The sequence below is a fragment of the Ursus maritimus genome, unplaced genomic scaffold (genome assembly GCF_017311325.1).
Source record: "Ursus maritimus isolate PB19 unplaced genomic scaffold, ASM1731132v1 scaffold_24, whole genome shotgun sequence".
Classification (NCBI taxonomy): Eukaryota; Metazoa; Chordata; class Mammalia; order Carnivora; family Ursidae; genus Ursus; species Ursus maritimus.
The window spans coordinates 20,818,776-20,841,271 of NW_024424897.1; the positions used below are offsets into that span (position 1 = coordinate 20,818,776).

The 22,496-nt window shown below is 41.5% G+C and overlaps 1 protein-coding gene and 1 long non-coding RNA gene across 5 annotated transcripts in view; one reads left to right on the plus strand and one right to left on the minus strand.

Moving 5' to 3' along the window:
* The window catches only part of LOC103661961, an 82,606-nt gene that overhangs the window by 36,855 nt on the left and 23,255 nt on the right, over positions 1-22,496 (minus strand). For 2 of the 3 annotated variants that reach the window (XR_005837377.1, XR_005837379.1), the window contains exons 3-5: positions 10,023-10,190; positions 6,834-6,959; positions 1,629-1,744 (exon numbers count right to left, since the gene is read on the minus strand). This is a non-coding gene — a long non-coding RNA (uncharacterized LOC103661961). Of the gene's footprint in view, positions 1-1,628; positions 1,745-6,458; positions 6,608-6,833; positions 6,960-10,022; positions 10,191-22,496 lie in introns of all 3 variants that reach the window. The other variant, XR_005837378.1, reaches the window with a different exon arrangement.
* On the plus strand, positions 691-21,456 carry KRT23 (keratin 23). Of its 2 annotated transcripts, none has more exons than XM_040640648.1 (8): positions 691-1,185; positions 6,859-6,941; positions 8,504-8,660; positions 9,840-10,001; positions 10,089-10,211; positions 12,956-13,176; positions 14,300-14,331; positions 21,031-21,456. In XM_040640648.1, exons 1-8 carry the CDS (start codon positions 790-792, stop codon positions 21,078-21,080), a joined length of 1,224 nt encoding a protein of 407 aa, XP_040496582.1. In that variant the 5' UTR covers positions 691-789; the 3' UTR covers positions 21,081-21,456. The 2 variants fall into 2 exon arrangements, with proteins under 2 accessions (XP_040496582.1, XP_008687877.1); XM_008689655.2 differs by lacking the exon at positions 21,031-21,456 and adding an exon at positions 15,930-16,311 and having other exon boundaries at positions 693-1,185.

Genomic DNA, 22,496 nt, shown 5'->3' on the forward strand with positions numbered 1-22,496 from the left:
GCTGGCCAGTTACCAAAGGCTGCATTCCTCCCAGGGGCCAAGGAAGTCCTGGTGCAGGCTGGGTTGTTTGGTTTTGAGGTGTGCTGGGGATGAAAGGCACCCTGGAAGTGGAAGGCTCGGTCATTCATTAATTAATTATAATTGAGGGTTTGTTCTTAAGAATGATCCTTTGAAATTACTTTCCATCAAACAGTAACTGCCACAAAGGCATCAGATATTCAGAACATTCTCCGTCTCCTCAGCATGAGTATTTTTATTCTAGGGCCGGAGATTCTGATCTGGCTCTTCCCTTTGGAGTCTCTCCCACCCTCACTGTAGAGCTGGGGTTTGTTTATTTGGGGCAGGGGAAGGCGTGTGTATCTGTGTGGTTAATGTCTACTTTTTAAAAGGAAATCCGTACTACACCAAATAACCTTTTTGTGAACTTCAGTCTGATTCTTTTCAGATAAATGGTCAAGGAAAAATTCCACAGAAAGATGAGAAAGACACCTGAGACTAATACCCACTCATGTCGTGGGCCACCTCCCAGTTACAAGAAGGGAGAAGCAAACTGGTATACTGATGTGGTTCTAAACAACAACAACGTGTGTGGAGGCCCAGGGGCACTTCGGGATTGACCAAGAGGAAACACCTGTTGCACAATGATATGATCTTGTTGGTACAGTTGTCAGGGAAGGGAACTCCCACAGCAAAGGGCATAAAACCATCCAGGGCAGTCTGGGGCGGCTCAGTTCTGCAGTGCCAGGGAGCAGAGCAGAGCCCAGCCCTGCACCAAACACAGATGGGACCATGAACTCCAGCCACAACTTTAGCCAGACCCCCTCAGGCTCCCTCCATGGCACGGGAGGCCGCTGGGGCCAGCTGGGGAGCTTCCCTCGGGCTCCCAGTGTCCATGGGGGGGCCGGGGGTGTCCACATCTCCCTTTCCTTCAGCTCGCCAAGCTGCCTGCCTCCTGGAGGGCCTTGGGGATCTAGAAGAGGCAAATCGCTCCCAGCTGCGAGTGGGAAGGAGGTGATGCAGGGCCTCAACGAGCGCCTGGCCTCCTACCTGGACAAGGTGCGTGCCCTGGAGGAGGCCAACGAGAAGCTCGAAAGTCGCATCTTGAAGTGGCACGAGCAGAGAGATCCCGGCAGTAAGCAAAATTACTCCCAGTATGAGGAAAACATCAGCCACCTGCAGGAGCAGGTAAGATCATGGGTGGCCCTGGGCCTCAAGAGGGGGCTGCATTTCCAGAGAGCCGTGGGAGGAGAAATCGGTACAAAAGACAAGTTCCAGGAAAATGGCAGAAGAGCTTAAAGTAATTGCGAACAAAGGTGTTTGAGGATATTTTCTTGTTGTACCTTTTGGACTCGGGAAAGCCTATTTTGTGTATTTTGTCTTCTATACATAAATTATATAGAAAATCCAAAAGCTGTAAGGCAACCAGCTGTTGTCTGGTATCACTTAAGATCCAGGAACGTCACAGTAATGATAAGGGCCGGTATTCATCCCTCCTGCTCAGGGCACAAGAGGCACAAGAGAGCATTTACTTTCTCATTACATCGGTTCTGCTCCATCTCAAAAGTCCTGGCGATAGCATGATTCCCCACAGAAAGAAGGGCTGAGTTACATGATTTTGGAGATCATACCTAAAGGCTGTCACTTCCCCCGCGGATGCATCATCCTGACATTCCTGGATATTTCCTCTCGAGGGCTGCTAGGAGTTCTGCGTTCTTACTGCTCACAGCCCTGAAAGGGCGTATTGCTAGAAAAAATAAAATAAAATAAAATAAGCACAATTTTTGGAATCTTAGAATTAGGAAGGGTTATGAAGACTTCTTTAAAACATAAAAAACAATTTCAATCGAACATTTAAAAAAGCTGAGCTTATACCTTCTGGGATGTCTCACAACACTGGTTAGAAGTGCAGGGAATCCAGTCAGCTCATAAATTATTTTTTAAAGCTATGTAACTTCCCTCTTACGTCAATTGGTCCCAAAAAGTTCCCTGTAAGATGATGATTTTACCCATCCTAGAAAGGGCATCACGGGTTTCCAATATTTATACGGTATTTCTCAACCCTCAGTTGTCCTTGCTTGAATGTAGGAAAGACCAATCAAGATAATATAAATCTGTCCTCATAATGAACCCTAATTATTGAATAATCAACCTAATAACTGACTGTGTAATTACCCTAACTATATAGTACATGGTTGTCTTTGCAAAAAAAACAAGGTGACTCAACAAACCTCATCATATTCTTTTCATTAATAAAGTTACTTTTGTTTTAGAATGGAGAGAAAAGAAGGTTTTTGCAAATGGACAGCTGAGAACTTAACTCCCAAAAGAAACGTGAGGTCAGACCCGGTCAAATAATTCACTAACTGACAGCAGAGAGAAGGAGGGAACAGGGAAGAGGGAGGAAAACATGTATTGAGCCCTTATTGTATGCCAGCCTTCATGCTGGATATTTTAATACCCATAGCAGTACCATCCGAGAGCTTTCTGTGCTGATGGAAACATTTGATGTTACCTGATTCAGTTCTTACAATGACCCTGTAAAGAGACTGAAGCTCAGAGAGGTGAAGCAGCCACCAAAACCACCAGCAAGATCTCTAACCCAGATCGGTTTCTAATGGCCTCACAGTTCCCGCAGAGCACAGAGCCTACCTCCTACAAACACGGTACTGCTTGTTAGTGGAAATAATGCATGACGGTTGCATTGTTAGTCATGCGACACACATTTCATACACATTATCTCATTTTGTGAAGCAAGTATTCTTACCCCCAATTTGTAGATGAGGAGACTGAGACTGAGTGGTTGCCCGAAGTCTTTGGAACAGAACAGAGAAAAGTGAGCGAGGGCAACGCCAAGGAGGGGGCGGCATGTCCACTCTCTAAGCCCACTCTCTAAGCCCGGGATTCTGGGTTCTGACTTTAAATTCTGGGTTATAAATTAAATTCAGGTTTGAATTCCACTCTTTTCTGGATTACTTATTTTAGTTGTGTTTTTTTCATTGAAGAAAACAATTCTTTGAGGTTGAGGGTGTTCTATTTGTCCTGACCTCCCCTACTCACAGGTAAGAAAACAGAGGCCCAAAGGATACAACAACCCACAAAAACCAGGGGCTGACCCCTGCCCAGGCCTGGATGAAATGTGATCAGTAGATACAGTATTCTTCCACCCCCACCTTAGGGATCTTTAATGTTACTCAAAAAGTCTGTAAGAAAATGAGTTCAAAAATTAATCCAATCCTTTTGAAACATCGAGTTGGAATTAGTCATAAGGATATGTGTATTTTAGAATGGCTCTCAATAGTACCATATTTTGGCACTGTGGTTTATGATAAAAAAAATTCTATTCTCTTCTTCCTGGAACAAGATTACACACCCTGGAGCAACAATGCTCTACTAATACGCCAACTAGAGTGTTTTAAACGAATGAACTCAGAGCCTTGGGGGAGAATCCGGGTGATTAATTACAACTCACAATGCAAAACCTATGCTTCACAAATTATTTCTCAACCCATCCTCATCATCCACTTATGACTGTGAAGGATGTCTCAGACAGAGTGGCTTATCGTAATATTGCATCAAGTAAGCCTGAACGGGGGAAATAATTTTGGTTTTTTTTTTTTTAAAGATTTTATTTATTTATTCGACAGAGATAGAGACAGCCAGCGAGAGAGGGAACACAAGCAGGGGGAGTGGGAGAGGAAGAAGCAGGCTCATAGTGGAGGAGCCTGATGTGGGGCTCGATCCCAAAACGCCGGGATCACGCCCTGAGCCGAAGGCAGACTCTTAACCGCTGTGCCACCCAGGCGCCCCATAATTTTGGTTTTTAAATGTGCTCTATATCAAGTGCATTTCAGATCTCCCCATTCATGTACTCGGAGAAGAAAGCTGACTGGGGGACTCAGATTCTTGATGTGGGTTTTGCAACAGATAAATTACCAATTTAACTCAGAAAAGCCAAATAAGCCCACATTGTATTTTTGATGTTCTGACTCCATGAAGGGAATACCGTTTGCTGTCTCTGGATGTCAATCAACACCTCAGTGCACAGGGTCCCCAGGCTTTCGTGGATGGAGCTACTTTTCGTTTCCTATGAGCTTAGATAATGGAAGGAATAAAGAGCCTGGAAGGAAAAGCATTGGTAGCAGCGCTGCAGTGGGGAGACAAGGAAGTATCTACAGAATCCTTTTTTAGAGCAAAGGAAGTAGTCATAGTACCTTTTGAAGTCCACCAAGGGAAGGAAGAAAGGAGTTGGGCAGGGCAGCAGCCTGGGTATCTCCCACCACGGACAGGAGAAGTTAGGGGGTGCACCTCAACATGGAGAACTTGGGCTTTATCCGGTACAGATATTGGCTCTGATTACGAAAGTGCTGGCTTTTTTCTTTTTTAAAAATATATTCCCTATACTGTACTTTTTATCCCCATGCCTTATTTATTTTATAACTGGAAGTTTGCATCTGGTAATCCCATTTACCTATTTCACCCACTCCCCTTCCCTCCTCCTCTGGCAACCACCAGTTTGTTCCCTGCATTTATGAATCCATTTCTGTTTGTTTATCCATTTCTTTTGTTTTTTAGATTCCACGTATAAGTGAAATCATATAGTATTTGTCTTTCTGACTCATTTCTTATTTCTACGGTATTTTTCTGTCTGACTTATTTCAACGAGCATATACCCTCTAGGTCCATCCATGTGGTTGCAAATGGTAGGATCTCATTGTTTTTATGGCTTGGTAGTATTCCAGTGTGTGTGTGTGTGTGTGTGTGTGTGTGTGTGTGTGTGTGTGTGTGTATGGCACATCTTCTGTATCCATTCATCTTTTGATGGACACTTACGTTGGTTCCATATCTTGGCTCCTATAAATAACGCTGCAATGAACATAGGGGTGCATATATCTTTTCAAATTGGTGGGTTTTTTCTTCAGGTAAATACCCAGAAGTGGAATTACTGGGTCATACGGCAGTTCTATTTCTAATTTTTTGAGGAGCCTCCATGCTGTTTTCCACAGTGGCTGTACCAATTTACATTCCCACCAACAATGCACAAGGGTTCCCTTTTCCCCATATCCTCTCCAACACTTGTTACATCTTGTGTTTTTAATACTCGCCAATTCTGACTGGTGTGAGGCGCCACCTTACTGTGGCTTCCATTTGCATTTCCCTGATGATGAGCGATGTTGAGCATCTTTTCATGTGTCTTTTGGCCACCTGTAATATGTCTTCTCAAATGTTCTCTTATAAAAGAAAATTAAACACTTTACATTTTTCTAAATTCATATAGTTTCAACTAATCTTTCAGAGTGTCTCCAGTATGCCCAGAATATGCTAAGTATGTTACAACATTATTGTACTTCACTTCTTCTAATCTAATTCTCGTAACTCTGATGAAGTGCCTACTATTATTATTACTATTGCCATTTTATAGATAAAGAAAATGAGACATGGTAAGCTCACTCAGCTAGGAGGTACAAGAGCAGGACCCCAGGCCCTGCCCTTTGAGTTCCAGACCCAGTGTTATCACTGCATCTGAATCCTGCCATTGTGCATTCATGATACCAAATTCCAAGTAACCAGTGGAGCTTTGAATAGGAGCAGATCTTCAAAAGGTGCCTTTGTACTGGGGTATAACTTTGTTCTAAGGAAATCCTTTCTAAATAAAGGAATTATCTGTTCAAATACGATGGGAATGTCACAGGATTCTCTGCCTCCAACTAAATCACGAAGTTTAGAGCTAGGATCTCTACTAGTTTCTACCACAAACTCCTTATTTAACAGATGATGAAATTGAAACCCAGGGAACAGGGTGACTGACCCAAGTTCATGCCAATGGTCAGTAATGAAGTAAAAAAGAAAATCTCCAGCTCCTAGTTCAGCACAATACTTGACACAAAAGTAAGCCGTAGTATGCTTTTGACGTTGAGACATCTTCCACCCAACTTTCCTGAAGACGGTGACATATATCAAATGAGCACTACTGCGGTTACAACTGCCTAGAATTTACAAATCATATATGTAAACGCAATTGCTCAAGTAGAAACTTTCAACAGTATTTTTCATTTTAAGGTTAAAAAGTATATAAACATCTAGTAAAAGTCTTAACCAGAGGCTTTACCACAGTTAAAGTTTATTAAGCTGCCAAAAAATTGCTTCAGTTAATGTTTCAATAGCTACAATTAGGGCATTCTCATCATGGAATAATTTACAAACACGTACACATACCTACAAGTTATGTGAACGGTTATAGTCACTTTGGACAAAAAAATAATTATGGCATGTCACATGACTCTTATAAAATTCATTTAAAATCAGTTCAACAAACTGGTTTCAGTGATATTTTGATACTTTGCTCAGTATCACGGATCAGGAATATGAATGCTACCACAAGGAAGAATTATGTTCATCTAAAATAACTATTGTGCTTGAAGGAGCCAAACTAAGAGTCACAATAAAAACAGGATTAGAACCTGAACCTCTTGGAACATCATCAGATGTGGATGAGCTCAAATGAAACACTAAGATACGTTTGCCGCCCTAGAAAGCCAGGAGGTACTTTGAATGATGATTCTTCTTCCCCTTCCAATGTCATTCCTCCAGCAGCTCCATCAATCCTAGCCTGTCAAAGTGAGTGTGAAAAAAGACAGTGAAGTGGCTGCAGGCCATGTTCTTACCTTAAAAACCATTCTGATGCTTTGTACCTAGTAAGTGCTCAGTATTTATTGATTTATTGATTATTGGTTGTTCCGCTGCCAGAAAGGAAGTCATCTATGCTAACAAGTCATCTACCCAGAAAATACAGTTTTCGGAAATGCAGTCCTCCCCTGGGAGAGTGTCTGACTTACGTGAGTCTTGTTGTGTGTTTCACAGATCACGGATGGCAAGATGACCAATGCTCAGATCGTTCTTCTCATTGACAATGCCAGGATGGCAGTGGATGACTTCGGCCTCAAGTAAGTTGCTCCTTCACCCTATTGTGGGGAGTTTTCATTCGCTGTTTTTCTTTTGCTTTGTTTTGTTTTGGGGGTTCCTCTTGTTTTTGTTTTGTTAAAGCAAAACTTATTTCACCCTTAGCCACATGTAATATCTTTATAAAATATAATTAAAAAGCATAATATGAACAAATACTTGACTGGACCCTACTTTAAACAAACTCGATTTAAAATACACCTGGTGATGGGTAGTAAGGAGGGAATGTATTGCATGGTGCACTGGGTGTTATATGCAACTAATGAATCATCGAACTTTACGTCAGAAACCAGGGATGTACTGTATGGTGACTAACATAATATAATAAAAAAACATTAAAATAAAAAAAATAAAATAAAATAAAATACACCTTGTAGCATGGGGAAATTTGAATATGAACCAAGAATTAGACGGTATTAAAGAGTTATTATTAGCTCATTAGGTGTGATAATGTTATTATGCTTATGTAGAAAACTCTTTTTTATTTTTTTCTTATTTTATTTTATTTTTTTTTTTTTAAAGATTTTATTTATTTATTCAACAGAGATAGAGACAGCCAGCGAGAGAGGGAACACAAGCAGGGGGAGTGGGAGAAGAAGAAGCAGGCTCATAGAGGAGGAGCCTGATGTGGGGCTCGATACCATAACGCTGGGATCACGCCCTGAGCCGAAGGCAGATGCTTAACCGCTGTGCCACCCAGGCGCCCCCTATTTTTTTCTTATTTTAATTCCAGTATAGTTAACATACAGTGTCATACTCCTTTCAGGTATACAATAGAGTGATTCAGCACTTCCATACATCACCCAGTGCGCATCACCACAAGTGCGCTCCTTAATCCCCATTGCCTCTTTCCCCTCCCCCCACCCATCTCCCCTCAGGTAACCCTCAGTTTGTTCTCCACAGTTAAGAGTATGTCCATCACTTAGATTCAACAGCTGTTAACGTTTTACCTCATTCTTTTTTTTTTAAGATTGATTGATTGATTGATTGATTGATTGATTTGAGAGAGAGAGGGCATGCAGCAGGGAAGTGCAGAGGGAGAGGGAAAGTGAGAAATCCAAGCAGACGCCGCACTGAGCACAGAGCCTGACCTGGGGCTCAATCTCACGACCCTAAGATCATGACCCAAGCCAAAACCAAGAGTCAGACGCTTAACCAACTGAGCCACCTGAGGTGCCCCATTTTGCTTCATTCTGAACAAAAATTCTTGCTTTTAAACAATGTATTCCTAAGTATCTAGGGGTGAAATGTCATGCCTATAATTTAGTTTAAAATACAAAATAGAGTATAGATGAAGCAAAATGTTAACAGTTACTAAGTCTAAGCAACGGGTATATGACTCTATTATTTCATCCTAATTAAAGCAACAACAACATTGAGTCACCATCAGAAAAACCTGCATGAAACAGACCTATGAGGGATGCATGCATTCATTTGCTCCTATTAAACCTAAAAAGTAAGAGAATCACCTCTAAACTAAGGTGAATCCTTACAAGGCCATGGCCTTCCAACAACAGGTGTATTCTCCTCTTCCTTCCAACCAAAGGTATGAAAATGAACACTCCTTCAAGAAAGATCTGGAAATTGAAGTTGAAGGTCTCCGAAAGACCTTGGATGATCTGACCATTGTCACAACAGATCTGGAACAGGAGGTTGAGGGGATGAGGAAAGAGCTCATTCTCATGAAGAAGCGACATGAGCAGGTAGGACTCCCCACGAGCTCCTGGCAACCAACACAGTTCTTAATCTGCACATTCAGATGATTCAATAGCCCAGGGAAAACCACCATCTGAATGCCAGTCCTAGCGTCCTTCAACCTAAGTAATTATAAGTAAGCATATAAACATCTAATTTTTCCAGCTTCAAGGTTATCTATTCAGTGTCATGTCCAACAGCCAAAATACAATCACAAATTGGGGGACAGTAGAATTAAGAGAATTTGCCACTAACCAAGGTAAATAAAACTAGTGGCAAAAATGAGGAATCTTAATTTTCATAAGCATTTAACCGATTTTGAAAAAGTTACCATCTATCTAAAGTCCCTGAGACTCTGATGCAATAAGAGAAAAGCAATCCCTGTTTTAGGCAAACAAAATTGCTTACGAACATCAAAGAGCCTCAATTCTGAACAGTTGGTTAGACAATGATTGTTAATTAAACTTTTCCTACAGTTTCTGATTTTCTTTTTTTTTAAAAAAAGATGTTATTTATTTGAGAGAGACAGAGATAGCGACAGAGATAGCAAGAGAGAGCACAAGCAGGAAGGAGGGGAGAAGTAGGCACCCCGCTGAGCAGGGAGCCGGACAGATGCAGGGCTCGATCCCAGGACCCTGGGATCATGACCTGAGCTGAAGGCAGATGCTTAATCAACTGAGCCACCCAGGTGCCCCTCTTGATTTTCATGATATCCTACCCGTGTCAGCCCTACAGAGTCATAATGCATTGACGAGATATTAAAAGTCTTTATACCTTTTGGCTTTGGGTTGCTGAACTCCTTCTCAAAAGCTTTAGCCTCTAACCTGAAATGTTCAACTGTTGAATTGTGCCATCACTTCACCCATGAACATGTGCTGAAGGGTACTTTACACGCTATGGAAGCATGATTCTTTGCGACACATTTTCAACCAGGGATTAAGTCAGTAATCACAGAGGCCATTTGATTACCTAACTAGTGCTATTTTTTATTCTATAGTTATAATAGAAAAAAAAATACAATGTTTTGCCATCAACGAATAATAACTGAGAAACCAAACCACACCAGTAAAAGAATAACAACCACAAAAGCTGAATTTTTAAAAGATCTGTTAACTGCTGCCAATCAACACACCTCTGGCCTTCTAATTATCACAGCCAATTCATTTTCTTTCTCTGTTATTAAACAGGAAATGGAGGAACATCATGTACCAAATGACTTCAAGGTCAGTGTGAAGGTGGATTCCACTCCAGGAGAAGATCTGATTAAGGTCCTGGAGGATATGAGGCAGGAATATGAGTTTATAATAAAGAAGAAGCATCAAGACTTGGACGCTTGGTATAAAGAGCAGGTAAAGGAAAGGAGCTCAAACCTTCCAAAGGTTCCATTTCCATGTGGTCCCAATGCCAATGCCTCTGTCCTTTGCTTGGTCTCCTAGTCAGCCACCATGGCCCAGGAGGTGGCCAGTCCAGCAGCCGTGCAGAGCAGCCAAAGTGACATCCATGAGCTGAAGCGCACTTTCCAGGCCCTGGAGATCGACCTGCAGGCACAGCGCAGCAGAGTGAGTCTGGGCTAGGGTCCGGTACCACGTCCTCCACAAAGCCTCTCTTGACTTCTCTCCTGGGCTCCCCTCCCCAGCTCCCTTGGAGTTCCCACTTTACATCCAAAGTGTTCAGGATGAGAAAGATAATGAGCGCTATCATTTACTGAGGCGTCCACATTGTGCACATTGTATGCCGGGGGGTCATTAATGTTAACTGCCAACAATCCTCACGTTAACCTTTCCAGGTAGGTCTTTGTGTTCTCATTTTACAGATGAGGAAACCAAAGCTCCAGACAGTTAAGTAAACTGGCCAAGGTCACACAGATAGTTAAGTGGCCGGTGGTGAAGCCACCTGGTGTTTGGGAGAGATGTGAGGATCTAGAAGGCCCTCATACTATCTCCGCCAGTGCTCTCGCCACTCACAACCAGCCTACCCCCTGAAACCCCAACACAAAGAAATTCTGGCGTCACCATGAACTGATGGCAAATCCAGGCCTGGCTGACGTCAAAGTACTGCTCTGTCCACCATGTAGACATCTTATCACCCAATAAACTCTACAGACTTATATCGAAGTCATTTCTATAATTTTCATGGTTTTTCGTAAAATGTTTTGTATGAGTGTCACAAACACTCAAAATTCATTAAATGAAATCTATCATTTGATTCCCTTTGTAGACTATCTGAATCTTCCAATCATTCATCAATATCATTTCCAAGTGCTACTCTGCCCTTGATCTTGAGGAGAAATAATTGGCTCATTCTGTTGGAAGGTACACATAGTAAATTACTGTTATGTTTTAGGAATAAGTGATGATGAACAGACATTTAAAATGTACACTGTCAAGGTGATAATAATGAGCACAGGTATAATTACAGTGTTTTATAGTTTTCAAAACATTTGGACATACGGTATTTCACAACAACCCTGTGAGGTCAGCAAGATGTTTACATTCATTTTCATGCATTCTACTATCTGACATTATTCTAAGTATTAAGGATTTTATAATAAGGGAGTTTACATTCTAGTGTGGATGACAGATCATCAAAATATACGATATGTGAGACAGAGAAAAGGGCTACCAGGAAATGAAGCACGGAGTGGGGAGGTCAGGCATGCTGGAGTGCGGAGCGGCCATTTTAAACAAGGTGGTCACGAGAGGCTTTGCTGTTAAGGTGACAGTTGAGGAAAAACCTAGAAGTGGCAAAGAGGTGTATTACGCAGCTACAGAGAAGGGGCTCCATGAGGCACAGGTGTGTTGGATGGGTCGGAGGAACAGCAGGGAAGCCAATGTGTCTGTGGTGAGCAAACGAAGAGAAAAAGAAAGATGAGAAGAAGAGGGAAGGGAAGGGGAGGCCCTTGGGGTAATGATGGGAGTCAGACTGCATAGCCTTGTCCCTTGGAGGGAGGTCCAGAGGAATTTGGAACAGCAGGTACGGACAACTCTCCAAGGAACTTTGCTGTAGGTGAAGGAGAACAAAGAAACCGAATGACAACTAAAGGTAGCTATGGATTCAAGAGAGAAAAAATTTAAAGTGGGAGAAATTATTCTATTTGAAAGCCAATGAGAAGAATCTGGTAGAGAGGAAAATATTAATGATGCAAGAAGGCGGGCAGTTGCTAAAATGACTGGAGCACAGATAGCTCAAGTACAGTAGCAGGAGGGAAGCGAGAACCTGGACACAGGTTCACGTGTGTGGGTGGAAGTAATGGTGCGAGCTTGTGGGAATCCTCTCCCGATGGCTTTCATTTCCTCCGTAACACAGGAAACAAGGCCATGGGCTGAGAGAAAGGGGAGGCAAGAGGGGGTCTGAGGACAGAGGAGAAGGAAGGCAGTAGCCCTCTGGGAGAACAGGGGAGTGATGATCGCAGGCCAGGCAACATTAAGTGGCCCCTGAAAGTTAGCAGCCATCACCAAGTGAGAGTATCCAGCACAGTTACGAGTTTCTCCTGGAGATTAAAATTATGTGCTCCAGAAAAGCAGGTGGGAAATCCAAACAGAACAGGGACTTGAACTCAGTTCTCTGTACCCTAGTGCAGCAAATTCATTGTGCAGCTTTTAGAATTTCCTCAATAATGAGAATTTGTTTCCATTGTCATAATCAACAAGCATTGCTTGGGACTACGGTTGCCAGACACCAAATTAAAATATAGGTCATCCAGTTAAAATTGAATTCAGATACAAAACAAAGGTGGTTTTTTTTGTGGTTTTTTTTAGTATAATTATGTCCCATGCAATATTGAGGCAATTTTTAGGACATACTTATGCTAAAAAATTACTTGTTGCTCATCTGAAATTCAAATTTAACAAGGTGCTATTTTATCTGGCACCCCTCTTGGACCCTTCTCTGAAGATACAAAGCGACAGTGGTCCAGTTACAGTTTCCCCCGGAGTTTTGCACCTAGCCATAGACACAACAGTGAGCACAAGGAGGAAAGGAATAGATCAGGGCAAGGCAGCATATACCCAATCCCAAACGAGTAGCATACACAGTAAACACTGTAAGAGTGTAACAAAGTTGCCAAGAGCTCCCGGACACAAAGAAATGCCCAGAAAATGGGCTTCAAAAGTCCTGACTCTCATCCACTCCTCACTGCCCAACCCCTAAACCTCTGAGTCAGCCAGCCGCCCACCTTTGCACCCCAGCAGCCACCAAGACACCTAGCAGAGTGGTCAGTATACTAACTACTCGACAAGCCCACATTATTGAAGCAATCAAGCCATCAGTCAATTAATAGAAGAAACATCATTTCCTCTTTCAGAAATCCGCTTTGGAGAACATGTTATCAGAGACCCAGTCTCGGTACTCCTGCCAACTCCAGGACATGCAACGGGTCATCTCCCGCTATGAGGATGAACTGCTACAGCTACGCCACGACCTGGAGCGTCAGCACAACGAATACAAGGTCCTGCTGGGCATCAAGACCCACCTGGAGAAGGAAATCGCCACCTACCACCAGCTCCTGGAGGGAGAGAGTGAGGGGTAAGGCAAAGGCTGGCAGGGGAGGAGGACGAAAAGAGCATTAGGTTTTTGTGCGTGCATTCCTATACCTCAAGGGAATGTTAGCAATCATTGCTCCAGAGAAAGGTTTATGTCGAATTTCTTCTGGATATTTAGATCAGATTGTAGTTCATTAAGTAGCAAGCATGAATTAATCAGCTATTATTCCCAGGGCACTAAGGTTTGAGGTCAGTAGTTAAAATTAATATATTAAAATCTCTAGAAACAACTAAGAAGGCTTGGCTATAGCATTTCCCACTGGGAATGCACACAATTTTGGCTCAAAAAAAAAAAAAACCCCAACAACAGAGGGGAGTATTTTAGCCTGACAGCAAGAAAAGATTCCTAAGAAATTGAGAAATCTAGATTCTTCAACCTGGTATTTCTTTTTTTTTTTTAAGATTTTATTTATTTATTTGACACAGAGAGAGACAGCCAGCGAGAGAGGGAACACAAGCAGAGGGAGTGGGAGAAGAAGCAGCAGGCTTACGCTTAACGACTGAGCCACCCAGGTGCCCCCAATCTGGTATTTCTGACCAACTTGTCTGGGAGGTGGGGGTACATACATCCTATGACCCAAAATAAAAGGTTAGAATTTTTTTTTAAGAGATACATAAAAAGGGGCACCTGGTTGGCTCAGTCGGCAGAGCATGTGGCTCTTAATCTTGGGGTCATGGGTTCAAGCCCCACACTGGGTGTAGAGATTGCTTAAATAAATAGACTTTTAAAAATAAAACAAGTAAAAATGCATAAGTAAAAGACTATCAGACCAAACCCTGAACAGTCTGAAAAGCCCAGGGCTTCCAGGCTTCAAACCCAGATCCTGGAAAAGATCCCAGTGGAGGCAAAGCCTGCAGCCAGCTGAAATAATGGAGGTGGTTTGGTAGACTTCCCTTGACCCCAGGGTCAGTGGGAGGCGGTATGCACTTCCTTCTGGATCCAGGAAGGGTTTCCATGAACTCATGACCTTGAGACTACAGAGCTCAATTATCCTTATGAAGGAGCTATGAATTTACAAGCAGGCAAAGGAAGTTAGTTCACCTTAAGGGGTTTTTATGATTGTTGCTAATACTGGAATGAGCTGTAACTCTTGTCATTTTTATAGGACAATGGAGGAATCAAAGTCAAGTGTGAAAGGTAAAAGAAATTCTTTCATTGTTTGAATCTACTTTTTAAGAATGAATCAACATGTTTATTCATTCTATAGTACTCAGAATCCTCACGGTACTCCAAATATCCTGTGTTGGGTTTTTATTTCACTCCCAGACGGCCAGGAATTTTGAATTAACTTAAATTAGATGAAAAGGAAAAAGTGGGCTCTCAGTCTTGTCTTCAATAATGTACACACAAGTTCTCTGCCAGCAGTAAAGCAGACAGCAATAATCACTCGTACTCTTAGATCTCTGCTAAGTCATGGAGTCTGTTTACTAAACTCCTAGGAGATTACAAGAAAACGATTTCACGTAATTCCCCAACTACATTCTGTTGAACAATAGTGTTCCATAAGACTTTAATTGTGATTTACGAAAGATGTGTCCCATGGCCAGAAATGGTTGAAATGCTAGGTACTACTATCCCCTTCATGAACAGTCATGCACTTCAGTAAGTTAAAGATGGACCAGGCACTCTGTGAGGAAGAAAAGGAACAGGAAAGAGAAAGAAACATCAAAAGTTTTACTTGGCTTAACTCAGTGTCACCTAGTATCTTTGACCTGGGCACCCATTTTCTTTAACATCTCACGGAAGAGTTCTAAGAAACCACAGTCTGGGACAAGGGGCACTTTTCTGATTAGTTTGTGGTAAAAGTGTCCTAAGGTATTAGAGGTTTAGAGAATTGGGGTTCCAGGCACCATCACGGGCAGCTGGTCTAACTGCCACCCCTCTGTGAGATATCAACAAATGGTCCTTCATCCCCTCCTTATACATGTCCAGGAACAGGGAACCATTACTTGAAGGAGTAGCCCAATCTGCTGTTGGAGAGATTTGATTTTTTTTTTAAGATTTTATTTATTTATTTGACAGAGACAGCCAGCGAGAGAGGGAACACAAGCAGGGGGAGTGGGAGAGGAAGAAGCAGGCTCCCAGTGGAGAAGCCCGATGCGGGGCTCGATCCCAGAATGCCGGGATCACACCCTGAGCCAAAGGCAGACGCTTAACGACTGTGCCACCCAGGCGCCCCATGGAGAGATTTGATTTTAACAAAGTTCCCCCTGTGTCTCTCTTAATGTCAAGTTTTCCCCTTGGTCTAGAATCAGTGTCCTGGTGTGTTGACAAAACAAATACTCAAATAAGTAATAACTTTGAAAACTGACCATGATAAACATCCCTGGCTTCTCACCCATCCTTCATGCTTTCTAGATCTTTAAATGAGGTGCCCAGAATAGCGCTGAGTGCTCTGTTAGTTCACAGAATCTGTGCTGCAAGTGCAACAAAGCCTGCATAAGCAGGAAGGCCTCCTCAAGGGCATGTTGCCAGAGCCTAGATCCACCAGGTCTTGGATGCAGGTCTTGGCCTCTAGAAGATGACACTATTCACACACGCTCATTTCCTGGAGGGTGAGGGGAAAAGCCTTCCTTGGTAACATCTCTTCACTCCAGCAGAGCCCACCATATTGCTGAGTGATCATTTTGGAAGCGACAGAGAAGCTTCAGGTACTGATAGCAGGGAACCAAAAATGAGTATTTCAGATGGTGGGAGAAGCATGGCAGTGACCTTTTCATTGCTTTTTCCCTCAGCTCCAAAGATCAAGGCCATCACACAGGAGAGCGTCAATGGAAGAATAATTCTTTCTCAAGTGAATGAGATCCAAAAGTGTGCATAAGGCCAATAAAAGTTTCTGCCTATTATAAGAACTACTTTTCTCCAATGGAAATCCTTGCCCAGACACAAATGGGTGGGAGTCCTAAGATGTATCCTTGGAGTTATCAAACTTATCGACTTATTTTTTTTCTCTGTAACAATCTCACCAGACATTCCATAATGATCTTAATACATTGCTGCACTGTTTGAATCAAAGTATGAGTTCATGAGCTTTTTAAAGCTCTACTTTCCTACTACAATCTTCAGATTGCCATCACTACGTATCTGTTTTGTAGCCAATAAAACTCTATACCAGCTGCATCAAGTCTTTGTTTACGTCACATCATATTCACGTCACTTTTATATCAAGGTCTCATCCTAACAAGGGATTCTCAGGGCATTGTGCGTGAAAGAAAGGGACCTTCATGCTTTGAACATACCTGCAGCAAGAGACACTGGGCAGAATTGTTACCTTGCAACGTAGGGACGAGATGTGGCTCATGAGGCTCTCCAGACCTCTGCCAACAGAGAAGGGGAGGCCTAAAAAGCTTCACTGAGAATGTGAGATGACCAAAAATTATTCTAGCTCAAATACATACCTACATACATAACTTTAAGGGCCTAAAAGAAAGTTAAAGCTAGAAAAGGGAATTCAGGGGAAAAAAAACCCAATCCTTATTACAAATATACACTAAGACCCTAAAAGGGGAAGTGACTTGTCCAAGATCCAAAATGCAGATATTAGAATCTGGAGTATTATGTTGAAATGGAGTAGGGGCTGAAGCACAGAGACTACGCACCTCTGTCCTCTCAAGAAGATGCCTTTTTCTCAAACTGTAGCAGAGGGAGCCACTGTTCCAAGGCTGGTACAGAGGAGCAGTGTTGGAGAAAAGGAAGATCGAAATCCACATATCTGCTAAGGTGTCATCAGAATGCTGTACATGGAATTATAGGATATTCGCAACTTAAGGGACCACAAGCACAGGCTAGTCAAACTCTCCCATTTTACAGACAAATAAACTGCGGCCCAGAACAATAAAGGCATTTACTCAAACACTCACTGGATTGTTGCTAGTCTAAATCCAGCTCTCTTGACTCCATTAACAGTGGTTGAACTAAAAGTGGTGTAATGTAGTTCCATTATCATCTAACACATTGGCAACGCCCCCACGTGTTTTTTTATCTCTACATTTTAATACTTTCTTGGAAAGGATTTCTTTTGATATTTTCTGAACTGGGTATCTGTCAAAACTGAATTAGTCTTCCCTTTAAGGCAATTAATTGGTGTTTCTGATTCTTAATGCCCAAAGAATGGAAAACCAACTCCTAACGATCTGAAATCAGGCAAAAGGAACCCAGGATAATCACATCATTGCAAAAATGTGTTATTGGTTTAAATGAGATATACTAATTCTCTGGAGTAAAATTATAAATTTATCTGTACTATATGATTACTTCAAAGAATCTCAAAAATAACCAATATATGAACAGTTTCAGTGAGGTTTTTTTGTGCGGTCTTTGTCTGCGGAGACGTTTGATGTTTTGGGGGACAAGAGAGGATCCATGTTAGACTTTATTATTTCTCCTTTTCTGTTTCATTTTACTACAAGAACTTCCTTACATTAATAGGGTACTAGAGTCTCAAGGCAGGTCTAAAAATTAAATTTTTTCCATTTTAGCACAAATTTACTCTCTCATTTTAGACATTATTATCTCTTTCTTAAAATCTAAAAATTATGCGTTTAATATACATATTTTCTCAATGTGAAGTTTGAGCATTGCTAGCAAAATCTTTTGAAGTATATTCAAAAAAATATGATAAGCTGAAGGGAAAATTATAATACTATGCCCAGAAAATAATCACTAATCTTCCATTTACCACCATAATTTATATATGATTTGGCAATAGGAAATCATAACATATGAATAATTTTTCAGTCAGGGGTCTAAAATATCCTTGAAGTGTTGTTAATTTTCACTGTATCCATTAAGGTGATCAGTTCATCCCAGTTTGCCCAGGAAACCCCTCAGTTCCAGGCAAACTGGGGTGGTTGGTCACCCTATTAATAATTAATTGCTCTTGGGGCGCCTGGGTGGCACAGCGGTTAAGCGTCTGCCTTCGGCTCAGGGTGTGATCCCGGCATTATGGGATCGAGCCCCACATCAGGCTCCTCCACTATGAGCCTGCTTCTTCCTCTCCCACTCCCCCTGCTTGTGTTCCCTCTCTCACTGGCTGTCTCTATCTCTCTGTTGAATAAATAAATAAAATCTTTAAAAAAAAATAATAATCCATTGCTCTTGCCTTGGTCCATTTAAGCAGCTATAACTACACCACAGACTGGGGGGCTTATGAACAACAGAAATTTATTTCTCACAGTTCTGAGGGCTGCGAAGTTCAAAATCAAGGCACTGGCTGGTTGTGTTCTGATGAAGGCCCTTGTCCTGGTGCACAGTTTGTGTCCTCGAATGCGAGAAGAGGCCAGGGAGATGTTAGGGTCTCTTTTGTAAGGAAACCCATTCATGAGGGCTCTACCCCCATGACCTAAGCACCTTCCAAATGCCTCACCTATCACCTGTGGGGGTTAGGAAGTTAATATATGGATTTTTTAGGCCATAGCATCTCTATTTCACTAAGTAGAGACAAGCAGAAAAAGTTAAACCATTTACCTGAATAAAGAGACAATTGTGGGGCACCTGGGTGGCTCAGCTGGTTGAGCGTCCGACTCTTGGTATCAGCTCAGGTTATGATCTTAGGGTGGTGAGATCAAGCCCCACGTCAGGCTCCATGCTCAGCAGGGAATCTGCTGGAGATTCTCTCCCTCTTCTTCTCCCTCTACCACTCCCCTCCCCACTCTCTCCTTCTCTCTCTCAAATAAATAAATAGATCTTTTTTAAAAAAAGACAATTGCATGTGAGGCAACATAGAATAACTTCTCCCCTGCATCTAAATCATCCCAAAAATATTTCAAAATACCCATTACAAATTGATTAGTGCCGCATGTTTAGGTGACTTACTAAGCACAGAAGTTTTCAGTTGTATTTGGTTTTGACCAACACACACCCAAACCACATAAAGGATTTGGTATTAAGTTATATTGTTTTCATTCCAGAAACACTTTGAGCAAATTGCACCTATTCCATTACCCAAGACCCAACTAAACAAATAGTTGGCTAACCCAGAGAGATATAAAATATTACTTTGGAAATTAATATTTATGGCAACATATTTTCCAAAGGTACCATAACATGGCTGAGTGGATAGACCCATCTAATATGTGTCCATCCAATCAAATACATGCCTTTACTAAATGTTTATTTTTCCATTAATGCTTTTATACACCTACCCTGTTAATGATGTGTGAAATCGGGAATTAAACCTATAAAAAATTCATTATTGAGGAATGTAGCAATTGTACGTCGGGGGAAGAGGTCATAAAATTGAGAAGAGGGCAAGAACCGTAGGAAAAAATGGTAAGAGAAAGAGATCCAAGAATGCTTTAGGGCAGAGGTTCTCAAACTCCACTGCATTTCAGGATCTCCTGGAGAGATTTAAGAATTCTAATGGCCAGGCCATTATAGGTCAATTAAATCATGGTTTTTGAAGGTCGGGACCCAGGCATCAATACATCTGAAAGATCCCCAAGTAATTACAACATATAGACAATTTTGAGAACCTACCACTTCAGTCCATTTCCCACATTACTAATTGTTTAATACTCTCATAAGAATGAATGACAGCTAATAGAAAAAGAAAAGCTTCCAAAAGCTTGTGAAGATAGAGTTTCATTTTACCAGACTGGAAGGTCCTTCCCAGAAGGACAACTGAATAAAAACTTACAGGTAAGACAAATACTAATATGAATTTCACAAAACTCTGCAAACTCACTTCTACCTGATCTTAGTAAAATCCCTTTCAGTTGCTTAGTCAAATATTTTCCCAGTGTTATGCTCCTGTAATACGTTTCTGTGATGAAAATTTGCCATGTTATTTCAGTTTCTTCATTTCCTTCACCTCTTACATTTTTTTATAGCAAAACAAAATAGTAACATATGCAGGTAAGAGATTCACGGGGAAAACATCCCTAAGTAAGTAAAAAATTTAATTTCAGGAACACCTAAGTAACTCCTTCCTTAAGGTAATATCAGATTGTTTTAGTATTTCCCAAATGCACAGTTTACATTTCTCTAATAGTTAATCAGGCATCACATGGAGTTAAAAAAAAAAATAGTAGCATTAGAAGAAAACAGGAATCAATTGACCAAACCTTCTTGGTAAAGAGATGAGGAAGCTAAAGTCTAGAAAGGTTAGCCCAGCTCTCCTGGGACTCAGATCTCATTCTTAGCTATATGTAGCATCCCTGACATACGGAAACATCAGAATTGAAAAAAGCACCATAAAATTTTTAAAACTCATAGCAAATTAAAAATAATAATTCTAAATGAGTGAACAATTGAAAAACCAAAATAATTAAGGTATGAGCTTTTAAGCTGGAACCAATTTGTAAAAATGCCAATAATTGCCAGAGAAAAGTAAGCCTGCAATAGGTACTAAAGTTCGGATATTTTTTTTTCTGTACAGATAGTCTTAAATATAAATTATTTAATGACAGCTTTATGTAGCATGGAGATTTTTTTTTTTAAAGTTCACATTGTGGGGCGCCTGGGTGGCACAGTGGCTAAGCGTCTGCCTTCGGCTCAGGGCGTGATCCCGGCATTATGGGATTGAGCCCCACATCAGGCTCTTCCTCTATGAGCCTGCTTCTTCCTCTCCCACTCCCCCTGCTTGTGTTCCCTCTCTCGCTGGCTGTCTCTCTCTCTGTCGAATAAATAAATAAAATCTTTAAAAAAAAAATAAAGTTCACATTGTGTCAAATAATATAGCATACCATTTCTTTGGGATTAAAAATAACCTAATTCTAAAAATACATTTTATGGACATTAAGCAACACTGTACCATAGTTACATACACACCTATGTAGCCTTTCACAATAGAAAATGGATACTAAGTAACAACATCATTTTCTGGCTATGTCGTAGGTACTGCTGGCCTCAGTGAACCCACACCACCAGGTCTCAGGCCTTTCTGAAGTCTTTCCCACGTAGACTCTGAGCTTGACTGTGTGACTTGATTTGGTCAATGGAACATCAGCAAGCAAGACACAAGCAGACGTTTAATAAATGCTTACACATCGGGGCTTATATCTTCTTAGAATTGCCCTCTAGGAAGCCAGCTGCCATATGAGAAGCTCACTTACCCTGAGACAGCCACGCTGTGAGGAAGTCTAAGCTAGCCTCACAGGGAGGCCACATGGAAAACTGAGGAACCCAGCCAACAGCCATAACCGAAGTTCCAGACATATGACTCCGCTCCAGCCATTGCAGCTGGTTCCCAGCCTTTCAAGCCAAAGAGGCTGAGGCCCCAGACATCATGGAGCAGAGATAAGCCAGCCCCAATATTCTGAATCTGAAATTCTGACCCACAAAATTATGAACAAATAAAATGATTGTTGTTTTAAGCCAGTACGTTTGGGAGTAGTTTTTCATGTGACCATGGATAACAAAACAGAGTATTTAAAATAAGAGTCTATTATTTGTTCAGTGACAATAGCTGATTTAAGTCTAGTCCAAACCTTTCAACCGAGATTTTAGTCGGTGAAATGGATCTCTACGGAAGTCCCAGTCCAATAATCACAGATGAAGCACCAAAACATCCAAGAGAAAAGTCAAGATCCTCACTCTTCAGAGAGAGCAGAGAGCAAAGCCAATGCCCATGTATGTATGTTTACAGCTCTCCTCTCTGCCTCTTCACAAATGGGGACCAAGCAGTGTAAGTCCAACCCGGAAAGGAGGGACGTCCCCTGCCCTTCGTTCAAGCACACCGGGATGCCCACGTAAATTCTCCTTCTTCTTATCTTTGAGTTTTGATTCCTTCTGACTCTGTCTTTCAGTTCCTCATTCCAGGGACATTAACAACATCTCTATAAACAAGCTAACAGTAAGTATCACGCAGACCAAGAGCTTCACTGAAAGGTGACCTGTTTTCCATGTAGGCGAGCAATGCTCTCCTTCACCTAAAACTGCAAGGCCTTAACCTACAGATTAAGGTGATCATGATTATCGGGTAGCTCTTAGTTATAATGTTTTTTAAGTCACTAAGACCCTTAAATATTGTCCATTCATTCTAGGCCTGTCTCTTCACTAGGCTATACTCTTATATCAATAAATACTTTCAAGATTTTTGGTGTTTATATATATATCCTCTGAAGTGTTTTGTTGGTTATTTGTGTATCATAAAATGTTGGTTTCTCCGCCTTACCACATGACTGAGATCACTCCCATGTGGGTGAGTCATTCCCCATCTCATTTATTCTATCATAACATCTATACGTCACCTTCTTTCTGAAGAGGATTAGAGAGTTTCTCAAATATATTTGCAGTGAGGTCATGCAAAAAGGAAAAGACGACAGTGCCTCTGACATACTTCATGATCTAAACTAAACAGA